The 26750-nt window shown below is 44.9% G+C and overlaps 1 protein-coding gene across 1 annotated transcript in view; it reads right to left on the reverse strand.

Moving 5' to 3' along the window:
* Positions 1-26750, reverse strand: part of LOC141087485 (uncharacterized) — a 244337-nt gene that overhangs the window by 14986 nt on the left and 202601 nt on the right. Inside the window, exons 13-14 of the mRNA XM_073573036.1 lie at positions 23997-24186; positions 1290-1407 (exon numbers count right to left, since the gene is read on the reverse strand). Coding sequence (XP_073429137.1) covers positions 1290-1407; positions 23997-24186 — 308 coding nt within the window. The remainder of the gene's footprint in view (positions 1-1289; positions 1408-23996; positions 24187-26750) is intronic.

Below are 26750 nucleotides of genomic sequence, written 5' to 3' on the forward strand. Positions count from 1 at the left end.
TGCGTTTTTACACTTGTGGATTCCTATAATGGAATGGGTGTAAAAACTCTGCAGAATCCGCACAAAGAATTGACATGCTGCAGAAAGTGAACCACTGCGGATTCCGTGTGCAATTTTCCACAGCGTGTGCACAGCCAATTTTTTTTTTCCCATAGGTTATCATTGTACTGTAAATCACTTGCGGATCTGCAGTGGATCCACAGCGGCAAATCCGCTAGGGATCCACAACAAATCCGCAACGTGTGGACATACCCTTAGTGTGACTGCTGATAAAACATCTCTTCTGTTCATGAAAAATAATTCTCCTTCTCACACTGGAAAGATCTACTTTAGAATGCAAAAAAGCATCTGGATGCTTCCATGGGTGTCAATCCCCTGATGAATCGTATGTTACCCTAGTATATGTCTGCCCCATGCTTGGTATGTAGGGAGACAACATTCACAAAAGCAGCTTCCTGTGGAGAACGTCTACAGCTTTTCCACTCCAATTTCTCAACATTCCACAGGTCACGATGGCCGAGCTGATTGATTCCATGTCCGACCAGGATAAAGGGGTTGTGATCTTTTAGTTACAGGAAACCTGTCAAGTGCCTAAAATTACCACTAGTATGTTTCACAGCCCTAATGCTGAATTATGATCAATCCATACTGCCCCCAAACTCTACTGATATGTAAGGGAAAAATCACTTTTATTGTACAGTATATACAAATTAGTAATGACTATTCTGATGGGGATTCTTTTCCCCCAGACTAGTCTGTTTGGTTGACGTCTTCTTCACTTTACTGTCACATCTTCAGTGTAGAGCGTTGCACGCTAGTTTGAGGTTTACTGCACTGAATATGTGAATGGGAGTGTGAAGAAAACGAGATTACGGAACCAAGGTCGGACAAGTCTGGAGAAAGAGAAGCCCACAGCAGAGATTTCTGGCACAGGAACAGCACTTGTTAAGAAGTGTGACCAAGAGGAACATCTTACTCCAGTGGGCTTTGTACTGACACCAGAGAACTACATACTGACCTTAATGAGTAGCCACCATTTATTGAAAATGAGGAGGTCTGCTTCATAGTGGGTTGGAAAAAACTTGTGGAGATCAAGCCACATACTCTGCAACACTCCTTAGGTTTTTACCAGAAAAATCTATCTTTGTACCATGTTAGACAGTAGATGGAAAAATATAAAAATTTGAGAAAGAAGAAAATGTTGCCGTCTCATTGTGCAGATCTGACATTTTAATATTTTTAGTTTTTTACCGGCATGCAGCAATGTTAATGCATTTCTACCAATTTACCTGACAAGTCGTCTATGCTTCGTGATTCCTGCTTTTTGTGCTTACTGAAAAGCGATGCAGCATCTTGTCCAAAGATAAGGTCGTAATGTTCAATCAGGAACTGCACAAGAAGAGCCACCTGCATAAGCCGAGCAGAGAAACCGTTCAGCTAGAAAACTATTACAACTCTGAACTTTTGCTTTCCCTAGATAATGGGGTTGTCCACCAAATATTTGTACTTTTGAATGGACCCTTGGTGGTGTGAAAATAGAAAATCAAACAGGTACTGGTTCTCCACACAACTACATGTGTCCTCCACCAGTCTTCTAGCTTCTTCTTCTAGTGCAGTGATTCTCAACTTCAGTCCTCAAGACTAGAGATGAGCTAATTTGTTCAGATTCGGTTCCGAATACGACTGGAATCGAATATTGTTTTTGCAATATGCGTCTAACACAGCCGAACTGTTTTTAGAAATGGGAAAAGACAACCCAGCCGTCAGGAAAATTGCAATCTTATAATAATAATAATAAACCTGAGGCTATAAAAGATTCTTTTGATATGCGTTATTTTTTATTGTAAATAGCAGTCACACAATGCCCAACGTTTCGGCCATACTGGCCTTTTTCAAGGGTATTTTATCTAAATAAAACATGAAAATTACATCCAATCAAAAAAAAATTTTTGATACATAAATTAGAAAATAATAAATTGTTGACTGGTATTTAATATGAAAAAATTCAAGTAATAATGATAATACTTTGACATATAAACAAGATAACAAAATTATGGTATAATGACCACAAATAGAGTAACCATCATTGGAGGCAGTTCCCATAAAAGAAAGAAATTTTTTTCATATCCAAAATAACTACAACCTAAGGCAGTTTCTGGTATCACAATAGAGTGGTATATAGAACAGTAAAAAATATATATATACCTGTGTGGCTACAAATTAGAGATTCAGATTGCTAAAAATAACAAAAAAGATTTTTTGTAAAATGAAATGAAGCCCATAAGAGGCCGCCATAAGTGTAATATCTTATGTATAGAAAAAAAATCCTCACAAAATGCAATGTTAACAACCTGAAACAGGGATATGCGGTGGAACAGGACAGCACCGCAGCTTAGTCAAGGAGTATAATACCAGAAAAGTTGTCTATTTATGCCTCTTTAATGAATAAATGTGATGCAGCTGAGTACTTAGAATAGCGCTAGGAGTGCGTGCGCAGACTGACAATGAGGACGGAAGTGGGGCACGAAAACCGGAAGTGGGGCACATACAGACCAAAAGAAGAATAAAATATAAAAAAACTGCCCATGCTAAGCGCATTAACATGCGCTAACAACTTACAAGTGCCCACCGACTGTTCACATCTCTAAAGATCGATAAATATGATACAGCCACACCCATAAGGTCGCGCTGAAGGTGTGTGGCACCCCTGAGGGTTCCGTCGCCACAGAGGTACTGCACCTCCTCCTCAGGTGTGGTACCCCACCATCCAGGTGAGGTGGAGGCACCTGACCACACTCCAACACCTGCATCCTACACAAGATAGTAGTGTAGCAAAGCACCCTTTGGTGGCTCCCTGCTTGGAACACGAAGCATGCTGGGAGGCGGGAGGAGTTAGCTAGCATCAAAAGAGCAGGAAGGGTTTAGGATTTAGTCAGTCTGACTCAGGGAGTCAGTGAGTGAAGATCCCCTGAGTGGGATGGATTGAAGGAAGTGCTGCAGCAGACCTCAGTGACCTGGATCCGCTGGCACAGGAAAGGAACATTGATAGAAAGCCTGACTCTCTCCATAAGAAAGAAGGATTTGTACGGAACGTGAGGAGAGGAGGACTAAGTATTAGGGTTAGAGGAGAACCCTTCTCATGTTCACAGCACAAGGCCACGGTCCGGTCCCCGATGTTGTATGGATACTAATGGTCCTGCAGCAGACACCAGAGGAATAGAAGTTGTCACCACTTTATTCCCACACAAGACTTGGGGGCACAACAGCAAAGATATTGAGCCGGGACTTAGTAGCAAGGAGTCCCCGAAGCAGGCTACAGCTGTCTGCCGTACAAGTAGAGTTCATAGGAACATCTGACAGGAGGAACTCCAGTGTAACTCAGTACTGTAAGTACTTCACTATAGGCGCAAAAGGGAGACGTTCACAAAAGGTACATGTGTTGGCGGAGTGTTGAAAAGGAGGACTTCATCTTGCCTGGAAGTTGGCTGAGCCCCTGATCTGGAGGACATGGCACCGAAGCGGGCACCTGTACCTGCAACAGACTGTGAGTAAAGCTTTGGAACTACATGCCCTGGTGTCCTCCACTTATTCCTGCGTCAACACACCCAGCACTGCTACATCCTTGTGCCTAGCCCTGCACTGTTCACGTCTCTCCCCTATCTCTTCATCTACACTGCCCTGGGACTACAGCCCTGCCTATGGAGGGCTACACTATCATTGCTGCACCACACCATCTGTCCCAGAGGATCTGTCCGCAGCGTCGGCTTCACATCTTCATTGCCGAATACCACAGGTGGCGTCACAAAACATTCATTAATAAACTTTATTCTATCACTCAACATTCCCCCCTTTTTACAATGGACTCCCAGGGCCACAGACCGGGTCCCTGCCACTGTGACAACTCCCATTGAAATCCACCAGGCCCGGCTCCGAGTACCCCGCCGCCCTGGGTGAGGGCGATCCATTTTCTGGCGTCACGAACAGGATGACGAAGCCCGGTGCCACCGGGTTCTGTGTGCCTGAATGTTATTGGACTTAAACATTGTTGAAAATGTGCAGAATCACCAAATTGATAGACTGTAAAATGGACTCTCAAAATGGCCGCCACGGTGAAGAAGGGAGTGACAACATGGGTGGTCCTAAGAAAAGATCGCAAACTGTCCTGGGCCTCCCCTGCCTGAACTTCTATGCAATTGCAACATGGCCCACCCCCCCGAGGGGTTTGGATACTGGCTTGGTATGGAGGAGTAGGAAGAAGACGCCGCCCTCAGAAGGAGGGGCGAGAGCCAGTGGATGGAAAAGAGCCCGGGAAGAAGGAGGAAGAGAGCGAGAAGGCCATATTGGGGGAAGGAGGCCCGAAGAGAGCAAGGAGGTTAAGCTGAACTTCCCCAGGGCAATGGCTGAAGGCTCCGACCTTGCTTCCACAATGAATCGCCAGCAGCTGGAGGACGAGATAACCCAGCTGACACACCTCCTGCAGCTGAGACAGGAGGCTCTCTGGACTCTGAACTGGCAGCGCGCCCAGGAGGGGCCTAAACCATCGGTACCTCCATTACCGGTACCCTCACCATTGGTACCCGCTGCCGCTGCTATATCACCGGTACCTACGCCCGCGGTACCTGCACCACCGGTACCCACCGAGGATGCCCTGGTCCTCCCTCCGGCAGCACTTGCGGAACCGGAGGCTGGAGGCTGCTGCGATGCCATCGGCAGCGCCTGTCACCATCTCCCTGCTACAACCGCCACTGAGCGCCGCCTGCACGGAGGAGGTACCGGAGGGCCCGAGAGCTGAGCAGGGAGAAGCTGGACTCCTGCCTGGACCTAGCGCGGCTGCACAGGTTCCACCGGAGGCCCCTGCAGACCCAGAGACGCCATCCGCTCCACCACCGTCTCCCGCCTTTGACCAGGCAGCTCAAGTCACCACCGCTGCCACCGGCTGCCGCCCGATGCCCGAACCGGAGCCGACACCACACCACCAGGAAGCTCCAGGTATGACCGCCACCCTGCCAACGGGTTACCCCTTGAGTTTTCACGCACTGCAGCCGGCATGCTTGAATTCAACATGGGACAATTGGAAGAGCTATGCTCTCAATTTAGAAGCATTAAGTTGACTGCGATGGCAAAGTGGAAGAAATCCCTGCTGAGAAGAGTGAGGCTGGAGCAGGCACGTCCCATTCAGCATCTTGTGGGTTTGGTGGAAGAGTCTGAACCGCAGACGGGTATTAATATGCATCACAGGTTCCCTTTGCCGCAGAATCTGGACCCACGCCTTTCACCTTACGAGCGGCCACAGATATTGGTGCCACCAGACGTTAGGCCAAAAACTACAGTGACAGTGCTAACTGTGGTACCACCTGAAACTGGAGAACAACATCTACTGGTACCCGTTGCAACTCCTGCGGAATCACCACCAGCAGCAGCTGAAATGCTACCCTCACAGACAACAGTTACTTCCGTGGCCATTCCATCTGCACCAGCAGCCACCAACTTAACCCCTTGGGAGAAGGAATACCTACAATTTGTGGACAATCAACAAGAAAAGGAAGCCCTTCAGTTCTCCCCTGGAAGCAGCCAAAGTGACCAGCTTCTACCACCCCAGGAGGGGATCCCCAATAAGGAAACACTCCAGTAACTGACTAGTTGTTACCCAGGAGGGTATTTGCACCTTTGTGCCTTAAAGTTATTTTTGCTTTTGTTTGTTCATCATGTTTTTCCAGGTTGCCCAGTTTTATTGGCAGCATTTTCATTGAACTGTGGAGATCATGGACACTGAATGATCCAGAACTGTAATGTATATAGTTGCACCTCTTTAGGTGCCCTCTCTTGGTTTTACATAGATCTTTTATGAATAGAACTACCTCATCATGGAGCATAGCTCCGATCCAAGGACACTGCAAGAAATCCCGGCTGGGAGCCGTGTCCAACACGTGCAAGAATTATAGATGTCTTAATGTGCAGTATTGGGTGATGTGTCTTACAAAAATGTTGACAGATTTTATAGAGAGCTTACTTGATAGTAGTATTTAGGTATTGGACTAGGAATGGATATTTTACAGAATTTGATAATGTTGAATAAAGATTTGAATGCAGGTGACGAACCAGGCATCAACGGTTGTCACCCATATCTAACAGAGATAGTAAAAGAAAATGTGAAAGATAAAGAGAACAAAAATGTGTTGACCTGAACTGGTAGTAAGTTTATTTTCATAGCACTTTAAAATTAGGTAATTATAGATAGTCTGTTAAGTTGTTTTGCAACGTTCAAGAGTGAGTGCCTCCCACCAGGGGTGGATTAAGGGTAGCCAGGGCCCGGGGCAGTTCAGACTCTGTGGGCCCCCCTCGTCACGTGACGGGGGTCACGAATCGTAGAGCCACACTCTACATAGAGAATAATGGGGCCTCCAGCACCGACCTCCACCCGCAGAGCCGCACTCCACATAGAGAATAATGGAGCCTCCAGCACCGACCGGGGGGTATGTTGGGCCCCTGAGGGTTCAGTCACACAGAGGTACTGCACCTCCTCCTGAGGTGTGGTACCCCACCATCCTGGTAAGGTGGAGACACCTGACCACACTCCAACACCTGCATCCCACACAACATAGTAGTGTAGCAAAGCACCCTTTGGTGGCTCTCTGCTTGGAACACGAAGCATGCTGGGAGGCGGGTGAAGTTAGTTAGCATCAAAAGAGCGGGAAGAGTTTAGAATTTAGTCAGTCTGACTCAGGCAGTCAGTGAGTGAAGATCCCCTGAGTGGGATGGATTGAAGGAAGTGCTGCAGCAGACCTCAGTGACCTGGGTCCTCTGGCACAGGAAAGGAACATTGATAGAAAGCCTGACTCTCTCCACAAGAAAAAAGGATTTGTATGGAACTTGAGGAGAGGAGGACTAAGGATTAGGGTTAAAGGAGAACCCTTCTCAAGTTCACAGCACAAGGCGGGGGTCCGGTCCCCGAGGTTGTATGGATACTAATGGTCCTGCAGCAGACATCAGAGGAATAGAAGTTGTCACCACTTTATTCCCACACAAGGCTTGGGGGCACAACAGCAATGATAGTGAACCGGGACTTAGAAGCAAGGAGTCCCCGAAGCAGGCTACAGCTGTCTGCCGTACAAGTAGAGTTCATAGGAACATCTGACAGGAGGAACTCCAGTGTAACTCAGTACTGTGAGTACTTCACTATAGGTGCAAAAGGGAGACGTTCAGAAAAGGCACATACGGTATGTTGGCGGAGTGTTGGAAAGGAGGACTTCATCTTGCCTGGAAGTTGGCTGAGCCCGATCCGGAGGACATGGCACCGAAGCGGGCACCTGTACCTGCAACAGACTATGAGTAAAGCTTTGGAACTACATGCCCTGGTGTCCTCCACTTATTCCTGCGTCAACACACCCAGCACTGCTACATCCTTGTGCCTAGCCCTGCACCGTTCACGTCTCTCCCCTATCTCTTCATCTACACTGCCCTGGGACAACAGCCCTGCCTGTGGAGGGCTACACCATCATTGCTGCATCACACCATCTATCCCAGAGGATCTGTCCGCAGCGTCGGCTTAACATCTTCATTGCCGAATACCACAGGTGGCGTCACGAAACATTCATTAATAAACTTTATTCCGTCACTCAACATTCCCCCCTTTTTACAATGGACGCCCAGGGCCACGGACTGGGTGCCTGCCACTGTGACAACTCCCATTGAAATCCACCAGGCCCAGCTTCGAGTACCCCACCGCCCTGGGCGAGGGCGATCCAGGTGCGCATGCGCAGACCGTCAAAAGGGACGGAAGTGGGGCATATTGTAACCGGAAATGAGGCATACATAGACTACAGGGAAATAGGGAACGATATAATGGGAAACTGCGCTTATGCTAAGCGCTTGAAACAGATAACGCCCGTTATCTAGAGGGATAAACCTCATACAAGTATCAATAAAGGGAAGGAAATGTAAATATATAGAAATTTATGTAAAAAAAGGGTAATTTGGCAGCACATCTATGCAGGATCACATATGTACACAAGGAGAGCTCTAATAATAGGACATAATATGATATAATGCTTTATTAATCAAGAAGAGAAAAATAAAAATGGAAAATAAAAAAGGGGGAAAAAAGGGAAAAATAAAAAAAGGGGGAAAAAAATTGGCAATTTTTTTTTTTATATTTGGAACAAGCCATTATTAGCATCCAATCATTGATGAAGTGAATATCAATAAACCAACAAGTGAATACCATACTCCTGCGATTAGGTCTGTAGAGAAAAAAAGACAAAAGAGAATTACTTTATTGAAATATAGGTCAATCATCTTAATAGAAACAGATGTATAAATTAATACATTGCAAATACAAAAACTGATCATTATATAAAAAATTAAATAATGAGTCATAAAGTGTTAAACAATAAGGAAAAAGGACTAAAGACAAGAAGAAGAGGCACCCTCACCCCATCACACTAATGAATAAAGACTAAAGGAGAATTTTTTTTTTTAATATATATATACTAGCTGAAGAGCCCGGCGCTGCCCGGGCATAGTAACTAACTGTGGTTAGTTAAAGCAAATTATAATTATCCTCCATCCCATAGTCCCGTGCCCATATACCCATCATACATATCCACGATCCCATAGGCCTGTTCCCATATACCCATCATACATATCCTCCATCCCATAGTTGAGTGCCCATATACCCATCATACATATCCTCCATCCCATAGTCCCATGCCCATATACCCATCACACATCCTCCATCCCATAGTCCCATGCCCATATACCCATCATACATATTCGCCATCCCATAGCCGAGTGCCCATATACCCATCACACATCCCTTCATCTCATAGTCCCATGCCCATATACCATAGAATCATAGAATCGTAGAGTTGGAAGGGACCTCCTGGGCCATCTGGTCCAACCCCCTGCTCAAAGCAGGATTCGCTAAATCATCCCAGCCCATCATACATATCCTCCATCCCATAGCCCAGTGCCCATATACCCATCACACATCCTTCATCCCATAGTCCCATGCCCATACACCCATCACATATCCTCCATCCCATAGTTCCGTGCCCATATACCCATCATACATATCCACCATCCCATAGTCCCGTGCCTATATACCCATCATATATATCCTCCATCCCATAGTCCAGTGCCCATATACCCATCATACATATCCTCCATCCCATAGTCCAGTGCCCATATACCCATCACACATCCTCCATCCCATAGTCAACCATTATGACATCATAATGAGCGGCGGGGCTTGCAACCTATGATGACATCAGCATCGCCATGGCAACCATTATGACATCATAATGAGGGGCGGGGCTTGATGCACACAGTTTTTCCCCATTATGTAAATAGGGGCAAAATTGTTTGATTTATTGTAACGCTCGGGGTTAAAATTTCACCTCACAACATAGCCTAGGACACTCTCGGGGTCCAGACGTGTGACTGTGCCAAATTTTGTGGCTGTAGCTGTGACAGTGCGGATGCCAATCCCGGACATACGCACATACAGTGCCTACAAGTAGTATTCAACCCCCTGCAGATTTAGCAGGTTTGATAAGATGCAAATAAGTTAGAGCCTTCAAACTTCACACAAGAGCAGGATTTATTAACAGATGCATAAATCTTACAAACCAAAAAGTTATGTTGCTCAGTTAAATTTTAATCAATTTTAAACATAAAAGTGTGGGTCAATTATTATTCAACCCCCAGGTTTAATATTTTGTGGAATAACCCTTGTTTGCAATTACAGCTAATAATCGTCTTTTATAAGACCTGATCAGGCCGGCACAGGTCTCTGGAGTTATCTTGGCCCACTCCTCCATGCAGATCTTCTCCAAGTTATCTAGGTTCTTTGGGTGTCTCATGAGGACTTTAATCTTGAGCTCCTTCCACAAGTTTTCAATTGGGTTAAGGTCAGGAGACTGACTAGGCCACTCCAACACCTTGATTTTTTCCCTCTTGAACCAGGCCTTGGTTTTCTTTGCTGTGTGCTTTGGGTCGTTGTCTTGTTGGAAGATGAAATGACGACCCATCTTAAGATCCTTGATGGAGGAGCGGAGGTTCTTGGCCAAAATCTCCAGGTAGGCCGTGCTATCCATCTTCCCATGGATGCGGACCAGATGGCCAGGCCCCTTGGCTGAGAAACAGCCCCACAGCATGATGCTGCCACCACCATGCTTGACTGTAGGGATGGTATTCTTGGGGTCGTATGCAGTGCCATCCAGTCTCCAAACGTCACGTGTGTGGTTGGCATCAAAGATCTCGATCTTGGTCTCATCAGACCAGAGAACCTTGAACCAGTCTGTCTCAGAGTCTTCCAAGTGATCATGAGCAAACTGTAGGCGAGCGTTGACATGACGCTTTGAAAGTAAAGGTACCTTACGGGCTCGTCTGGAACGGAGACCATTGCGGTGGAGTACGTTACTTATGGTATTGACTGAAACCAATGTCCCCACTGCCATGAGATCTTCCCGGAGCTCCTTCCTTGTTGTCCTTGGGTTAGCCTTGACTCTTCGGACAAGCCTGGCCTCGGCACGGGAGGAAACTTTCAAAGGCTGTCCAGGCCGTGGAAGGCTAACAGTAGTTCCATAAGCCTTCCACTTCCGGATGATGCTCCCAACAGTGGAGACAGGTAGGCCCAACTCCTTGGAAAGGGTTTTGTACCCTTTGCCAGCCTTGTGACCCTCCACGATCTTGTCTCTGATGGCCTTGGAATGCTCCTTTGTCTTTCCCATGTTGACCATGTATGAGTGCTGTTCACAAGTTTGGGGAGGGTCTTAAATAGTCAGAAAAGGCTGGAAAAAGAGATAATTAATCCAAACATGTGAAGCTCACTGTTCTTTGTGCCTGAAATACTTCTTAATACTTTAGGGGAACCAAACAGAATTCTGGTGGTTTGAGGGGTTGAATAATAAATGACCCTCTGAATAAACTTTTCACAATTTAAAAAAAAATTAAACAAAGAAATAACATTCTTTTTTGCTGTAGTGCATTTCACACTTCCAGGCTGATCTACAGTCCAAATGTCACAATGCCAAGTTAATTCCGAATGTGTAAACCTGCTAAATCTGCAGGGGGTTGAATACTACTTGTAGGCACTGTACATACATACACACACTTGAGCTTTATATATTAGATATATATTATGAACAAAAATCAGTGAAAAACTTCATAATCACGATTTAGACCGAAAGGCTCCAACGTTTGAAGCATGAATATCCAATATACCTCTCTTTCTTTTAATCTCTGTATTCTATTACCCCCTCGTCTAGCCAAAGGTACACTTTCTATAATTTGACAGCGAAGTTGAGAGATATTATGGTTATGGGAAATAAAATGAGCTGGAATGGGTAGTAGAGTTCTCCTGCACCGAATAGTTGACTTATGTTGTGAAATGTGGTCTCGGATATGTTGGGTGGTCTCCCCAACATATCTGAGACCGCACGGACATTTAATCAAATATACTACGTACGATGAATCACAACTGTGATAGTCCTTAATAGAAAAAATCTTCCCAGATCGAAGATGAGTAAATGTATCACCCTTCGTAATGTTTGAACATTGTATACAATGTAGACACGGAAAGGTCCCTTTGCGCTGTGGTCTACGTAGCATTTGTCTATTTACATCACGTAAACTACCGATATCAGCCCTCACCAATAAATCACGTAAATTAGGAGATTTTTTATAGCAAATCAACAATGGATCTTGAAATTCCGAGATCTGAGGATAGGAATTGGAAAGAAGAGGCCAATGTTGGTGGTTGACTTTGTGAAAAAGGTACATAAATGGATGATATGTATTTACAAAGGCCACTCTATTAGCTTTAGTGATCGGTTTGGATATACGGTAGGTAAAGATGAGAAGGACAACACAGAATCCGGATAACCTCGGGATTCAAACTTTGATTTTGCCTCATTTCCGGTTACAATATGCCCCACTTCCATCCCTTTTGACGGTCTGCGCATGCGCACCTTCAGCGCGACCTTATGGGTCCGGCTGTATCATATTTATCGATCTTTAGAGCTGTGAACAGTCGGTGGGCACTTGTAAGTTGTTAGCGCATGTTATGCGCTTAGCATGGGCGTTTTTTTACATTTTATTCTTCTTTTGGTCTGTATGTGCCCCACTTCCGGTTTTCGTGCCCCACTTCCGTCCTCATTGTCAGTCTGCGCTCGCGCTCCTAGCGCTATTCCAAGTACTCAGCTGCATCACATTTATTCATTAAAGAGGCATAAATAGACAAATTTTCTGGTATTATACTCACTTCTTGACTAAGCTGCGGCGCTGTCCTGTTCCACCGCATATCCCTGTTTCAGATTGGTTAACATTGGATCTTGTGAGGCTGTGTGCCCACGATGCGATTTTTAAGTGTTTTTGCCACAATTTTTGGTGCGAAAACGCTGCGAAAACGTTTAAAAACTCATACAGAACGCACCCTATGCATTCCCATGGCACTCCGCACATGCTGTGCTAATGCTGCGCTTTTTTCCGCGACGGAACCGCATCGTTGAAAAAAACGCAGCATGCTCATTCTTTTTGCGGAATTGCAAAGAATTGCCGCGATTCCGCAACCATAGGAATGCATGAGAACCACTTACTTCCCGCATGTGGCTATGCCCACCATGCGCAAAGTTAAGCGTCTCATGTGCGGATGGTACCCACGGTGTGGAGGAGAGGAGACTGTCCTCCAGGCCCTGGGTACCATACCCCTGTAATAAAAAAGAATAAAAAATAAAAAAATCGGGGTATATTTACCTTCCGGCGTCATGCGCAGCCTTCCCGAGCCTCAGCGTTCCCAGTAATGCCTTGCGGCAAGGACCTGTGATGACGTAGTCTCGCGTTACTCTAGCGGTCTCGTGAGATCACTATAGCAACGCGAGACCGTCATCACAGGTCTCGCAAGGCATCGCTGGGAACGGGAGCGCCGCTGAGGCTGCGAGGGAAGTCGGAAGGTAAATATACCCCGATTTTTTATCTTTTAAAGTTCGATTTTGGTTTCATCTGGCCAGAGCACCTTCGTGTTTGGTGTGTCTCCCAGATGGCTTGTTGCAAACTTTATACAACACTTTTTATGGATATCTTTGAGAAATGGCTTTCTTCTTGCCACTCTTCCATAAAGGCCAGATTTGTGCAGTGTACGGCTGATTGTTGTCCTATGGACAGACTGTCCCACCTCAGCTGTAGATCTCTGCAGTTCATCCAGAGTGATCATGGGCCTTGTTAGGGCTGGCGGAACGCACCAAATTATAAAATAATAGTAGGTACGTTCGCAGCCCGGGGTCCACCGTGCAGAGGTGGTACACTGCTGCTAAGTAATCGCGGAAGAATTAAGCAGTGTGAAACCAGTCACACGTGGGTTACGTCACCTAATGTGAACAGGGCGAACTCTGTTACTGCACAGGGCCGCACCACCGCTGAAAGTAGATGCCGGAGCCTGTTAACTCACAGAGCTCGGCCAAAAGAGCGCACAGTGAACGGCCACAGAACTCTACCCCAAGGACACGGGGTTGGAGTCCTTCTAGGCCTACTGAACGCGCGGCGTCGCTGCCGCGAGCGCCACTATAGACGCTGGCTATGGAGCACGTGCACTGAGGCGTGCCGAATCCCTGGTGAGGCCAGATGCTTGACTCAACCTCAGACCTACCTACGCCTAAGCCTGGGCGCTAGCAGGCTAGGCTGCACAACACATGCGTACCAAGGGTAGTGGTTTCTTAATGAGTCATTCACCAGAGACCTTCATACGTGTATACATCACTCACTCCACATAGTCTGTAAATACAGTCTATACTAGCGCATGGGCCATGCAAACCTTTTATAGCCATGGGCGTCTGGGACCTTCCCTGCTTCTCGGATGGGCCAATCCGAACACGACCAGGACCTGAGCACGTGACCCTCGATCTCCAATGGGAGATCACTCTACGGGCATGCTCAGTGGCCCGACATGAGGACTTATTCCCTGGAGAATCTCGCTGCTGAGCAGCATGCATTGTCATAGCTGTGCCAGAGGTGGCAGCAGCAAGCAAACCCACAGAGTTGGCCTGGGCAGAGCGCTGGGACTGATGAATCTGCTGAGCAGGCTCCACTGCGGCAGAAGAAGAATGGGAGCCCGCCGGGTGCAAGGCTCCATGCTCCTGCTGTGCTACTGAGCAATTTATTAGCCATTAACAACTTTTCATTGTCTGTAATGGTGGGATCAAAAAACGATAATCCCACCAACTCAGCATTCAAATACCACAAATGGTTCGAAAATTTGGTCAGGGCTATTTCTGCAATGTTGTTGTCACATTCTTTATAGTCTAACAGACTATGCAAAATACCTAAATCTTAAAATACCTCAATTTGGATTTTTTCAAACTTTGAGCGACGAGCGGCACGGGTTAACGTCGTTTGATCGAGCTCAAATTTTGGCTATCTCAATATCTGGAAAGGGGAATCGTTTTGTGGGGTCCAGACGGACAAAATTCCGACATCGATTTTTTGCGGTCACCCTACTGCACAGTGCCACTTCTCCTGTCCTGTATAAATACACTGCACAATACCACTTCTCCTGTATATACACTGCACAATACCACTTCTCCTGTCCTGTATATATACACTGCACAGTACCACTCCTCCTGTGCTATATATTGTAAGACAGCGCTTACTGCATGTGTAGGGGGACACTCACTTGGCAACGGGATTAAAGCATACAGGCATGTTTGTCTCACAAAACAGTCTTATTTCAGTTTATTTGACCATCATAAACCGCACCGTAGGCGTGTTGCACATCACAGACCTAACATATAGACCATAGCACTTTATAGCATACGGCTTTAACTCGCAGTCACTAAACACGCTGGACTTCGCACTTCGTCCAGTTACCGTGGGTGAGCGCATGCTGAATAGTTCATTAACGTCCATGGAACACCACAAACACCAACAGTCTGTTTCAATGGCAGATACATGTCTGCCGCTATTAAACCCTCTTTATGTGGAGTTACTTTCCTGGAGCTCCTCCACACGCTGACTCCTTGCCAGTCCTCACTCCTGGGGAAGCTGCCTTACTGGGATCACTGAGAATATGTAAAACGGCCTTAGGAGCACAGGAAAGAAACTCAGACGAGAGATGGGGTTAATTAAATTAATAACAGGTTAGTAGACCAATAAAAAGACCAATAAAAAGCGAGAACGCATATCTCTATATATAAAACTGAATGTATGCACTGTATGTAAGTATGTGTGTGTATCACCAACCAATCACGAAGAATCTTTCATTTCACCTGAGCTGTTCAAAAGAAGCTGAGCTGTGATTAGTTGCTATGAGCAACAGTTTTCCTTGCAACCAATCACTAAGCATCTCTCATTTCACCAGAGCTGGTTAAAAGAAGCTGAGCTGTGATTGGTTGCTATGAGCAAGTTTTCCCACTTGACAACACCTCAGCAGACACTAACATGGTGTTCTCCCACCATGTTAGTGTCTGCTGAGGTGTTGTGAGGGAGGTTCATTTCTCTCATGTGCTCTGCTCTTTTCTGGGAGGCAGACAATGACTGGGAGCTTATGTTCCCGGGGATGCTAGATTTCTCCATCTAGCATCCCCGGGAACATAAGCTCCCAGTCATTGTCTGCCTCCCAGAAAAGAGCAGAGCACATGAGAGAAATGAACCCCCCTCCCATGCCCATATACACATCACTCATCCTCCATCCCATAGGCACATCTTCCCTCTTAAAGGTATCTCCGGTATGGAAGTCAGGGCAAATCCATCCAATTATACACTATAAAGCTGAGTGTAGAGCCTCGCCCATGCCGCATAGCCACATTCACTATAATATACCACATTATCCCGTCAGCCGTAGCTACCGGACTACTACCCTTAATATCCCACATCGTCACGTCACCCAGAGCCACCGGACTACTATCCCTAATATCCCACATCATCCCGTCAAAGCCACCTGACTACTACCCTTAATATCCCACATCATCCCATCAGCCAGAGCCACCGGACTACTACCCCTAATATCCCACATCATCCCATCACAGCCACCAGACTACTACCCCTAATATCCCACATCATCCCATCAGCCAGAACCACCGGACAACTACCACTAATATCCCACATCATCCCGTCACAGCCGCCGGACTACTACCCCTAATATCCCACATCATCCCATCAGAGCAACTGGACTACTACCCCTAATATCCCACATCATCCCGTCAGCCAGAGCCACCGGACTACTACCCCTAATATCCCACATCTTCCCGTGAGCCTGGGGTCAGAACCAGAGCACTGAGTGGAACGGTCCTAACTTCCATACTGGGGATCCCTTTAAGAGAGGCCTGGCGTCAGAACCAGAGCGCTGAGTGGATTTGCCCTGACTTCCATACCAATGATCCCTTTTATAGAAGCCTGGGGTGAGAATCAGAGTGCTGAGGGATTTACCCTAACTTCCATACCGGAGATCCCTTTAAGAAAGCCTGGGATCAGAACCAGAGCATTTGAAGGCAATTGCCCTGAGTTCCATACCAGGGATCCCTTTAAGAGAGGCATGGGGTCAGTACCAAAGTGCAGAGTGGATTTGCCCTCACTTCCATACTGGGGATCCCTTTAAGAGGGGCCTTGGGTCAGAACCAGAGCGCTGCGTGGATTTGCCCTAACTTCCATACCGGGGATCCCTTTAAGAAAGCCTGGGATCAGAGCCAGAGCGCTGGATGGATTTGCCCTGACTTGCATACCAATGATCCCTTTAATAGAACCCTAGGGTCAGAATCAGAGCACTGAGGGATTTGCCATAACTTCTGTATAGGAGATCCCTTTAAGAGAGCCTGGGGTCAGTATCAGAGCATTTGAAGGCAATTGCCCTGACTTCCATACCGGGGATCCATTTAAGAGAGGCATGGGGTCAGAACCAATGCACTGGATGAATTTGCCCTGCCTTCCATACCGGAGCTCCCTTTGAGAAAGGCCTGGGGTCAGTACCAAAATGCTGTGGATTTGCCCTAACTTGCATACCAATGATCCCTTTAAGAGGGAAGATGTGCCTATGGGATGGAGGATGTGTGATGTGTATATGGGCACGGGGGGGTTCATTTCTGTCATGTGCTCTGCTCCTTTCTGGGGGGAAGACAATGGCTGGGAGCTTATGTTCCCGGGGATGCTAGATTTCTCCCACCATGTCAGTGTCTGCTGAGGTGTTGTCAAGTGGGAAAACTTGCTCATAGCATCCAATCACAGCTAAGCTTCTTTTAACCAGCTCAAGTGAAATGAGAAATGCTTAGTGATTGGTTGCAAGGAAAATTGTTGCACATACCAACCAATCACAGCTCAGCTTCTTTTGAACAGCTTTGGTGAAATGAAAGATGCTTTGTGATTGGCTGGTGATACACACACACATACATACATACATACATACATACATTCAGTTTTATATAGAGAGATAATAATTCTACTTATACAGTCTTTCTGTGTGAAAGTTTTGGCACTCTGGAATGCATTCAGGTACCCTATCCTCTCTCCCAATTTCTCTCAACCACCCTGGTTGCTATGCATGTAGAGCCCCCAAATGTCTTTGCTGCACTTCCATTTTAAATGGGGTACATGAATTTAAATCCAATACTACAGGTACCTCATATAAAATCAATTTTCATGTCAACTGTCAATCTGTTTTTGTGGTGTACTTGATTGAATGTGGTTGCGGCCTACAGTATGTAGGTCGAACCATACAAACGATGCATGCTAGATTGAACAAACATCGACAGAATATCCGAAATGGCTTTCTCTTGCACAGCCTTTATAAACATTTTTTAACTGTGCATCAAAAATATCTAAAACGTTGAAACTAACGAATATTGACCACATACCTGATACCGTGGCTGATCACTTCAACAGCTTAATCAATAGAGAAAGCTTTTGTATATTCAAGCTTGGCACACTTGCCCCTGAAGGTTTGAATTTAACTATTGATAAGGTGACCAGATAACTTTACATTGTGCATACACATTGACTTACTTTTCTCAGTTCAGATTCGCTTTTTATTCATTTCATTGTGCATTCAGTGCATATAAGGGTGTGACCGCCCTCTTTCTGAGCTGGGAAAACCATCCTGTCTGGCCTAAGCTTTTACTAGTGGTTCAGCCGCTGGATCCTTGTTCACATTCACGCCACTTGGCAAGTGAAAAGGTTTTAAATACTAGAGTAGGGACTGTCCCACAAGGGTTGCCGTGACGTGGCGGGATGGATTGTACATTATTTTGATTAAAATTATGTTTACTAAATACCCTTATTATTATTATTACCTTTATGCATTATTTGCAGTTTATTTTTTACTTTTTAGTTCAGGATATTTGTGTGTTTTGCTTTTTGTTTTCTCTGGTTAATGGTCATGTGGTAATATGCACTTACATTGTGCATACACATTAATTTACTTTTCTCAGTTCAGATTCGTTTTTTGTTTTCTTGTCAATCCGTTTTTGTGGTGTACTTTATTGACTGTGGTTGCGGCCTACAGTATGCAGGTCGAACCATACAAACGATGCATGCTAGATTGAACAAGCATCGACAGAATATCCGAAATGGCTTTCTCTTGCACAGCCTTTATAAACATTTTTTAACTGTGCATCAAAAAAATCTAAAAACTTTGAAACTAACGATTATTGACCACATACCTGATACCATGGCTGATCGCTTTAACAGCTTAATCAATAGAAAAAGCTTTTGGATATTCAAGCTTGGCACACTTGCCCCTGAAGGTTTGAATTTAACTATTGATAAGGTGACCAGATAACTTTATTTGCCTTTTTTATCATCAGTGCGTTTTAATTATGTGCTATTGTTTACAAGCTTTTATTAATCTGCTTTTTATTATTAATATGGGTTCTTGCTTTTTATTGGTCTTTTTATTGGTCTACTAACCTGTTATTAATTTTTATCTATTTTTTATCTATATTTATTTTTGCTCCTTTTCACATATTTTATACACTAAAAACATAGTTAGCTCATGCTGTTTTATCTTATGTTTTATATGGGTTGTTTAGATCTTCTTTTGGATTGTATTATATGATGTAATTTTGTTGTAACATGTGACTGTCATTATAATATGTGACTGTTGTGACTATTGTGATTGGCTGCTTCCCATATAAATACCCCATCCCCTATGTCATTAATAAAAATCCACCTAATGAAGACGGATCCTCCGTTGAAATGTGTTGTGGTTTAACCCCATCTCTCGTCTGAGTCTCTTTCCTGCGCTCCTAAGACCGTTTTCCATATTCTCATTGCTCCCATCCTCCATCGGGGGTTTTCGGCTGGAGCTGCGGTGGAGACCTGACATCCTGGTCTGCCCCTGGGTTGTTTCCTAAGTGCTCCGCTATGACCGCTCATTACTGACTCTAATTTACTGGGATCACTGCCCTTGTGACTAGGGCTCTCCCGGCAGTCCAGACCCTCAGAAGGATGGTAGCTTCCCCAATGCAGTGCCATTACAGACTCTGCACACAGTCCTTCAGGTCCATGCATTAATCTAATGATGTCTTTCAATGGGAGATGAAATGTGTAAACTCATATGTGTAATGTGAAATGTGTAAACTCATATTATACCATGCACTGTCCTCCCTCCCCCACTGCATCTAGCTCACTCTCTGATTTTGAACCAGACACAGAAGAAGAAGTAAGAAGGCTCCTTGCATCTTCTCGCCCAACCACTTGCACCAGTGACCCATTTCCGTCACATCTACTCCAGCCCCTTTCTCCTGCTGTCACCCCTCACCTAACTAAAATATTTAACCTCTCTCTCTCTTCTGGTATCTTTCCCTCCTCATTTAAACATGCCACCATACATCCACTATTTAAAAAACCATCCCTCGACCAAAACTGTGCCGCTAACTATAGACCTATTTCTAATCTTCCCTCCATCTCTAAACTCCTGGAACGCCTGGTCCACTCCCGTCTTATCCGCTATCTCTCAGAAAACTCTCTTCTCGACCCTCTCCAATCCGGTTTCCGCTCTTTACATTCTACTGAAACTGCCCTCACTAAAGTCTCTAATGATCTACTAACAACTAAATTAAATGGTCATTACTCCATGCTAATTCTCTTGGATCTCTCTGCAGCATTCGACACTGTGGATCATCAGCTCCTCCTCACTATGCTCCGTTCCATTGGCCTCAAGGACACCGTTTTCTCCTGGTTCTCCTCCTATCTCTCTGACCGCTCCTTTACTGTATCTTTTGCTGGCTCCTCCTCCTCTCATCTTCCCCTTACTGTTGGGGTTCCTCAAGGATCAGTCCTAGGCCCCCTCCTCTTCTCTTTGTATACTGCCCCTATAGGTCAAACAATCAGTAGATTTGGTTTCCAGTACCATCTCTATGCTGACGACATCCAATTATACTCTTCTTCTCCTGACATCACGCCAGCCTTTCTAGAAAACACCGGCAACTGTCTAAACGCTGTGCCTAACATCATGTCCTCACTATATCTGAAACTGAACCTGTCAAAGACTGAACTCCTTGTGTTTCCTCCCGCTACTAATGTACCTATACCCGACATTGCCATTTCCGTGTGTGGTTCAACTATTACTCCCCAGCAACATGCCTATTGTCTTGGGGTCATACTTGACTCCGAAACTTTTCTTTGTCCCCCACATCCGATCACTGGCTCGCTCTTGTTATCTGCACCTCAAAAACATTTCTAGAATTCGACCTTTTCTTACTTTTGACTCTGCGAAAACTCTGACTGTTTCTCTTATTCATTCTCATCTCGACTATTGTAACTCTCTTCTAATCAGTCTCCCTCTTACCAAACTCTCCCCCATCCAATCTGTCTTGAATGCTGCTGCCAGGATCATATTCCTCGCCAATCGTTACACCGATGCCTCTACCTTGTGCCATTCATTACACTGGCTACCCATCCACTCCAGAATCCAGTACAAACTTATTACCCTCACCCACAAAGCTCTTCATGGCTCAGCACCACCCTACATCTCCTCCCTTGTTTCAGTATGCCATCCTACCCGCGCCCTCCGTTCTGCTGATGACCTGAGGTTAGCTGTTGTGAGTTCATTCTCTGATTCGGGAGGTGGTGCGGCTGGTTTGATCAGTGGAGATCTGCCACCTGAGAATGAGGATGACGATTGGATCTCAGGATTCTCAGATTGGATTTAAGACAGCCGACGCCCTATTCAGTTGCTGGTGATTCCTTCTGGCTTGTCAGCTCTTGGTTTTCAGCTCTGTTTCAGTCATCTAAAACTAAGTTTTTCTGCTAATGTTCACACTTGATTTTGTTGGTCTATTCAGTTATTTGTGTGGTCTGCCAGCCCCGGCTGGGGGCTGAGCTGAATTTCCACTCTTATTTATCAGTATTTTGCCAATTGGCTTTTTGTCCCTTACTAGTTCAGTCTCTTTTTGCTCTGTCTCAGAATATTCCAGAGTGCTGATATAGTGGGAGAAGTCTAGTGACTTCAGGGTTAATTTTGCTATCAGAAGTGTTGGACATTATTTTTGTAGGGTTTTTTGCAGGTTGCAGACAGTGACTTACCTTTCCTTTCCTGTCTAGTTAGTTTGGGCCCCATCATTTGCTCAGCCTATTTTCCTGCCTGTGTTTGTGCCTTCATCTTGTTTCACCGTCAATACATGTGTGGGGGCTATCTATTCCTTTGGGGTCTGCTCTGGGGCAGTTAGTTTTCCCTTTTCTTGCTTTAGGCTTATGTAGTCCTCCGGCCGTGACGAGGCATCTAGGAACATCGTAGGCACGCTCCACGGCTACTGCTAGTTGTGTGGTAAGATCAGGGATCTGCAATCTGCATAGTTACCAACTTCTCTGGTTTTCTGTGGCTTAGCTTGCTTTGTTTTTTTTCTCCTCGGTGACCCATTCAAAACAGTTAGCATCCTCAATAACCAGAACCTCCCACTCCCGTCTTCAAGACTATACACGTGCTGCGCCAATTCTTTGGAATGCACTTCCCAGGTCAATACGATTAGTCCCCAATCCCCACAATTTTAAGCGTGCCCTGAAAACTCATTTATTCAGACTGGCCTACCGCCTCAACACATTAACCTAATCTCTCCCTATGTGGCACAACCAAAAGTTTTTTACCATAACCAGGTTCCCCGCATCATGTTCCCACATGCTTTATGCATCCATTAGCCCTTTGCATCTGTACTGTTACACACTTAACATTATGGCTGGTCCATACATTCAGGGCAACTGTTACCACCCACCTTTCGTGTCTCCCCTTTTTTCCTCATAGATTGTAAGCTTGCGAGCAGGGCCCTCATTCCTCTTGGTATCTGTTATGATCTATGTGATTATTGTTATGCTGTAATGCATATTGTCTGTACAAGTCCCCTCTGAAATGTAAAGTGCTGCAGAATATGTCGGCGCTATAGAAATAAAATTTATTATTATTATTATTATATTGAAAGACACGAGCAGTGGTGTGCTGAACATTGGTCCATTAGGTGAGTATATGATTTTCTTAGAACTTCATGGACCCAATTTTAACAAAATAAATAAGGAAAACATTTTTTGCACAATTTTAACATTTACATTGACTTGGTCTAATAAAAGGTGTTCTCTAACTAAGTGTTTAGATATTGAGGAAATCCGCTAAAAGGAGCAAAGTGTTCAGACATGCTAAATATAACGTGGGCAGCGCGGTGGACATCAGCCGCCATCCCCACCTTCCCTGGACATTTACTATTTATTTCCATCACTGCAGGAAATATATCTATATTTAGGATTCTTAGATTGTAATAGATAGCAAATATACATAATAGCTATTCATTACTAGCATTTGATTTATTAGAAGGCGTTCCCTGTCTCTCCAGAGTAACAGCACTGGGTCAGTTTCTGGGAATATTGCAAGTAACATCATATCCTGTTTGTGGATCCCTTTTCAAAAAGAAAAAAATTTTCTTTTGGAGTTGCCATGAGGGTAGAACACCACGTTTTCTGCTCTGGTTCACAGGATAGTCCCAGCCAAATTGGGATTGTTGCTAAGTGTCTGTGCCATTCAGACATTCAGTAACCAAATAATATAAAATAGGCCCCAATTCACAGAAGCTTTTCTGCCCACCCAAAAAATGGCATAAAATCTGTAAAAAGTCACTACATTTTGGAGCAACTCCAAGTTCATCTCCAAAATTTGAAAATTTTGGCGTTTTCCACAGCTCCACTGAAATGCATGTAGCTAGGTCATGGTGAGACTCCACAGCTCGTCTGATTCATGTTGAGCTGTGGTGTTACCTACGCCAGAAGTCTTACCCCGGTCCCGAACTGGAATGAGAAATCTTGTGTAGCGCATGGAGATGCACTCCACTCATCAGATGATCCAGATTCATGAAGAGGTGGCACTACCTTCATGAATCAGAAGGTCTAACTCCACCACCAACTCTCATCAAGACTAGCAAGAAAACTGCTGGTCTTGGAGACTCGGGACCGAAGAGTATTCGTGGTGACAGGCTCGGCCGAATCATCTGTTTGAAAACCTAAGTTTTCTGGAATAATTATTTATTCTGACTTTCTTTGGGAAACTGTTATTTACTAGGCTTGGTAACTCCCTGCTGGAGTATTTAGGTAACTGTGCCCTTCATACATTGTGTATATTATTATATTATATTTTTATTGCAAAAAGACCGCAAAGAGTCTACAAAAATTGTATGAAAATTTCCAGTGTACATAAAGCCTCTCCTGGTAAAGAGGGACTGGAAAGCATTTGCGCCAAAAAATTGAGACTTTTCAAATGTTGCAAAATACGAATTAGGTGAAAAGATCTGGAAACCACAAACCTTTCACACAACAGTGAACTAAAAAAAAAATAAAAAAAGAAAAAAGCGGTTTAAAAAAAGTGGCAAATTAAAACAAGAATTAGGCACAAAGCACCAAAAACTAGACAAAAAAGAGGTACAAATGCAATAATAAATTGGGTGCTATCTCCATCGCTCCTAGCAACAAATCAAGCTCACACATTTCCTAAGCAATCTTTTTGCTATATGCATTAGATTTATCTGTGGTTCCTCGGGTACCTTTTTCGTTGACTTGCTCTCCTCTTCAGGGTCGCCGACAGAAGGCAGCCACAACATATTTGGAGCTATGCAGAGAGCGAGGTTGGACGCTGTCATCTGATTCTCTTCACAGCTCTTTCCAATGTGATTCAGTACAGCAAACACGTGCTGTAGCAAGAGGAAATTTGCTTCTGGAAGTTGCTCCATCAAGCTGGAAAGAGAAGCCTGAGTTATATTAATTAAGCAAACCTAAATCCTGTCCTTAGTATGTTTATACAACATTAGTAGGGGCATCAATTATTAGCACCATTATCATTATGCTTTGCTCCTATAGAGCCACCCCCCCCAGAAGAAACGTTCGCGAAATGGCATAGCGGTTGGGGATGTGTGACTGTCCTGGTCTCCCCTCAAGTCCCATCACTCTATATGCCTGTATGACAGTCTGTCAAGAAGTGGAAATCTACTGGATTCTTTTATTGCACTAAGCACTTTATACATTCTTTACAACCTCTGACTTTGACACCACTAAAAAGACAGAACTGGACAGATCGGTAAATACAGCTAACTAATTATATACTTCATGAATTGCATTTTTATGTCACCAGTACTTTGACATGTATGGTTGACCCAGCCTCCCTTAGCACATTCCCCTTTAGAGGTTTATTCCCACTCAATAAATCATGATTTTATCACCTTTGCTGGAATCACTTTGTATCCCTGGGCAGTAAAATACTGTTACAGATAGTGTGGGTTTCTATATTTAGAGTGTCTAGCACTTTAATTTCATCTTTTGGATATATTTGAATTATGATATGCTTATTATGCATTGTGTAGGCCAGATAATTTGGTGACTTTGAAAACAGAGGAGGAAAAACTGTGCAAATAGATTAAATACGGTAATCATGTAATGCTACTTGACCTCATCTCCATTCTTACCCTTTAGGGTTCATACTCACATGTGAGAAACTCGGACGAGTCTCACACCACATCAATACCCGACATAGAAATACATGCAGCTGAACGCTCCGCTCCTGAGTGCTGGTGGCAGTGCTGGGTATTGACGTGCGAGACTCGTCCAAGTTTCTCGCATGTGAGCATGGGCCCTGGATGAAGGACACTTGTTAAATATAAAAATAGGTTACATGCCTCTGTATAGGGAGACTAAGAGACAGAGAGAGAGACATTCAGAGATTCTGCCAAGACATCCAAACATCCAGGGGACCTTACAGGACTGCTGCCAATACATCATGGCTCCATCATGACGGACACGGATCTATCATTCTACAGGAAACATCCTAGGGGACCGAGACCCCAGTTGGAAGAACACAGATTTGCTCCAATGACCATCGCTAAACCATGTATACATTTGGAGAAAGCCAGAATTGGGATCTGTCATGAAAATATGAACCATTTTCCAGGGGTTCGAGTACAGCTCCAGAACTTTCCGCTGCCTATACTGGGTTTGACATGCTGCACCTCCCCCATTACGTTTGTGTTGTCCTGGTCCACAGTTGCAGTTCTCTCTGCCTGCGTGTAATTCCCCCTCCCCCCTCGCAGCTGCGCTCTCTTCACTCCTCCCTCTAACTACTCCAGCTTTGTGTAATGTGAGACCCTCATATGGCCGGCTCAAGCCGGACGCAGAAAGTTAGAAGCGCATTGTTTTGGAAGTTCCTCTGCTCATTTCAATGTGAATATACTATTGATACTACAGATTGGTCATAGAGGCAAGAAACCTATATTTTTGAGATCTACATGATTAAAGCTATTGACCATTGTGTTTTTGGATCTCCTCGCTCACTAGAAACTGAGAAAAGGGTAGATGCTTCCCCGTAATACCTAGAGATATGCTAAGTCTCAAATGGAAGATGATGTTGTAAGCAGACATATAATACTTCCGTTGTCCCTCTACGAGCTTCCCCCCCTAGAGTTATGGCCAATAGATGGTTGTTCATAACTTTCCAAAGGGGACGTATCCAGCCACCGCTGAGGTCAGCACACAGGAAGTCCCTAAGTTTATAGGCTAACTATAAAACAGGAACGGCCATTTTGCAAGGTGCTCAGTACCTGGGGGAGGACAGCTATTTTCCATCCATGCTGTGGACGGAATCTTTTGCCTTTGGGAACCCCTCCCCCCTCCTCCACATGGCATGCCATTGACTGATAAGTGTAAGTTCATCTTTTAATCCATTTTTATTTTGTAATTGCCTGCATATAAAGTAAATTGGCTCATTTGTAACATCTTTTATATTTATGTAAACACTGCCTATATTTTCTGGAGTAAATCTATCAAATTTACTAGTTTCGATTTCCTTGCTCTATAACATATCGCCACGTTCTCCGTGCTAATACTATGCTACCATGTGGATTGGCTCTTGACCTGATATTGATTTTATTGTAGAATGAGGAGCTGGTGGCAGAAAAGTGTGTTCTAGGGTATTTGGGAGATTCTGGCAGTGACGAAATGGAGGTTTTACGTGTGTAATTCCTGCCTGAGACTGGGGATATACAGACTGCCCTCACTGCAGAGTGCTCAATAGCCAGTACACGACAAGGCAGCCTTTTTAGTGACTGCTTATCCTAGGTGTAGTTCCCTGACTGACCTGAGTGTAAAGGGGCACCAGAGACCTGCAAGTTCCAAACCGGACCTGGAAAGTGGGATATAATAAATCCCAGATGAACTGGGGGCAACTTCACACCCCTGGTTCATGACAGCATCCGCCGGTTGCCTGGCTCCTTGGAGATATCCAGAGAAGCCAGGTTGTGACCATCGGGTCA

The sequence above is a fragment of the Dendrobates tinctorius genome, unplaced genomic scaffold (assembly GCF_039654945.1).
Source record: "Dendrobates tinctorius isolate UK_male_01 unplaced genomic scaffold, ASM3965494v1 ptg000034l, whole genome shotgun sequence".
Lineage (NCBI taxonomy): Eukaryota > Metazoa > Chordata > Amphibia > Anura > Dendrobatidae > Dendrobates > Dendrobates tinctorius.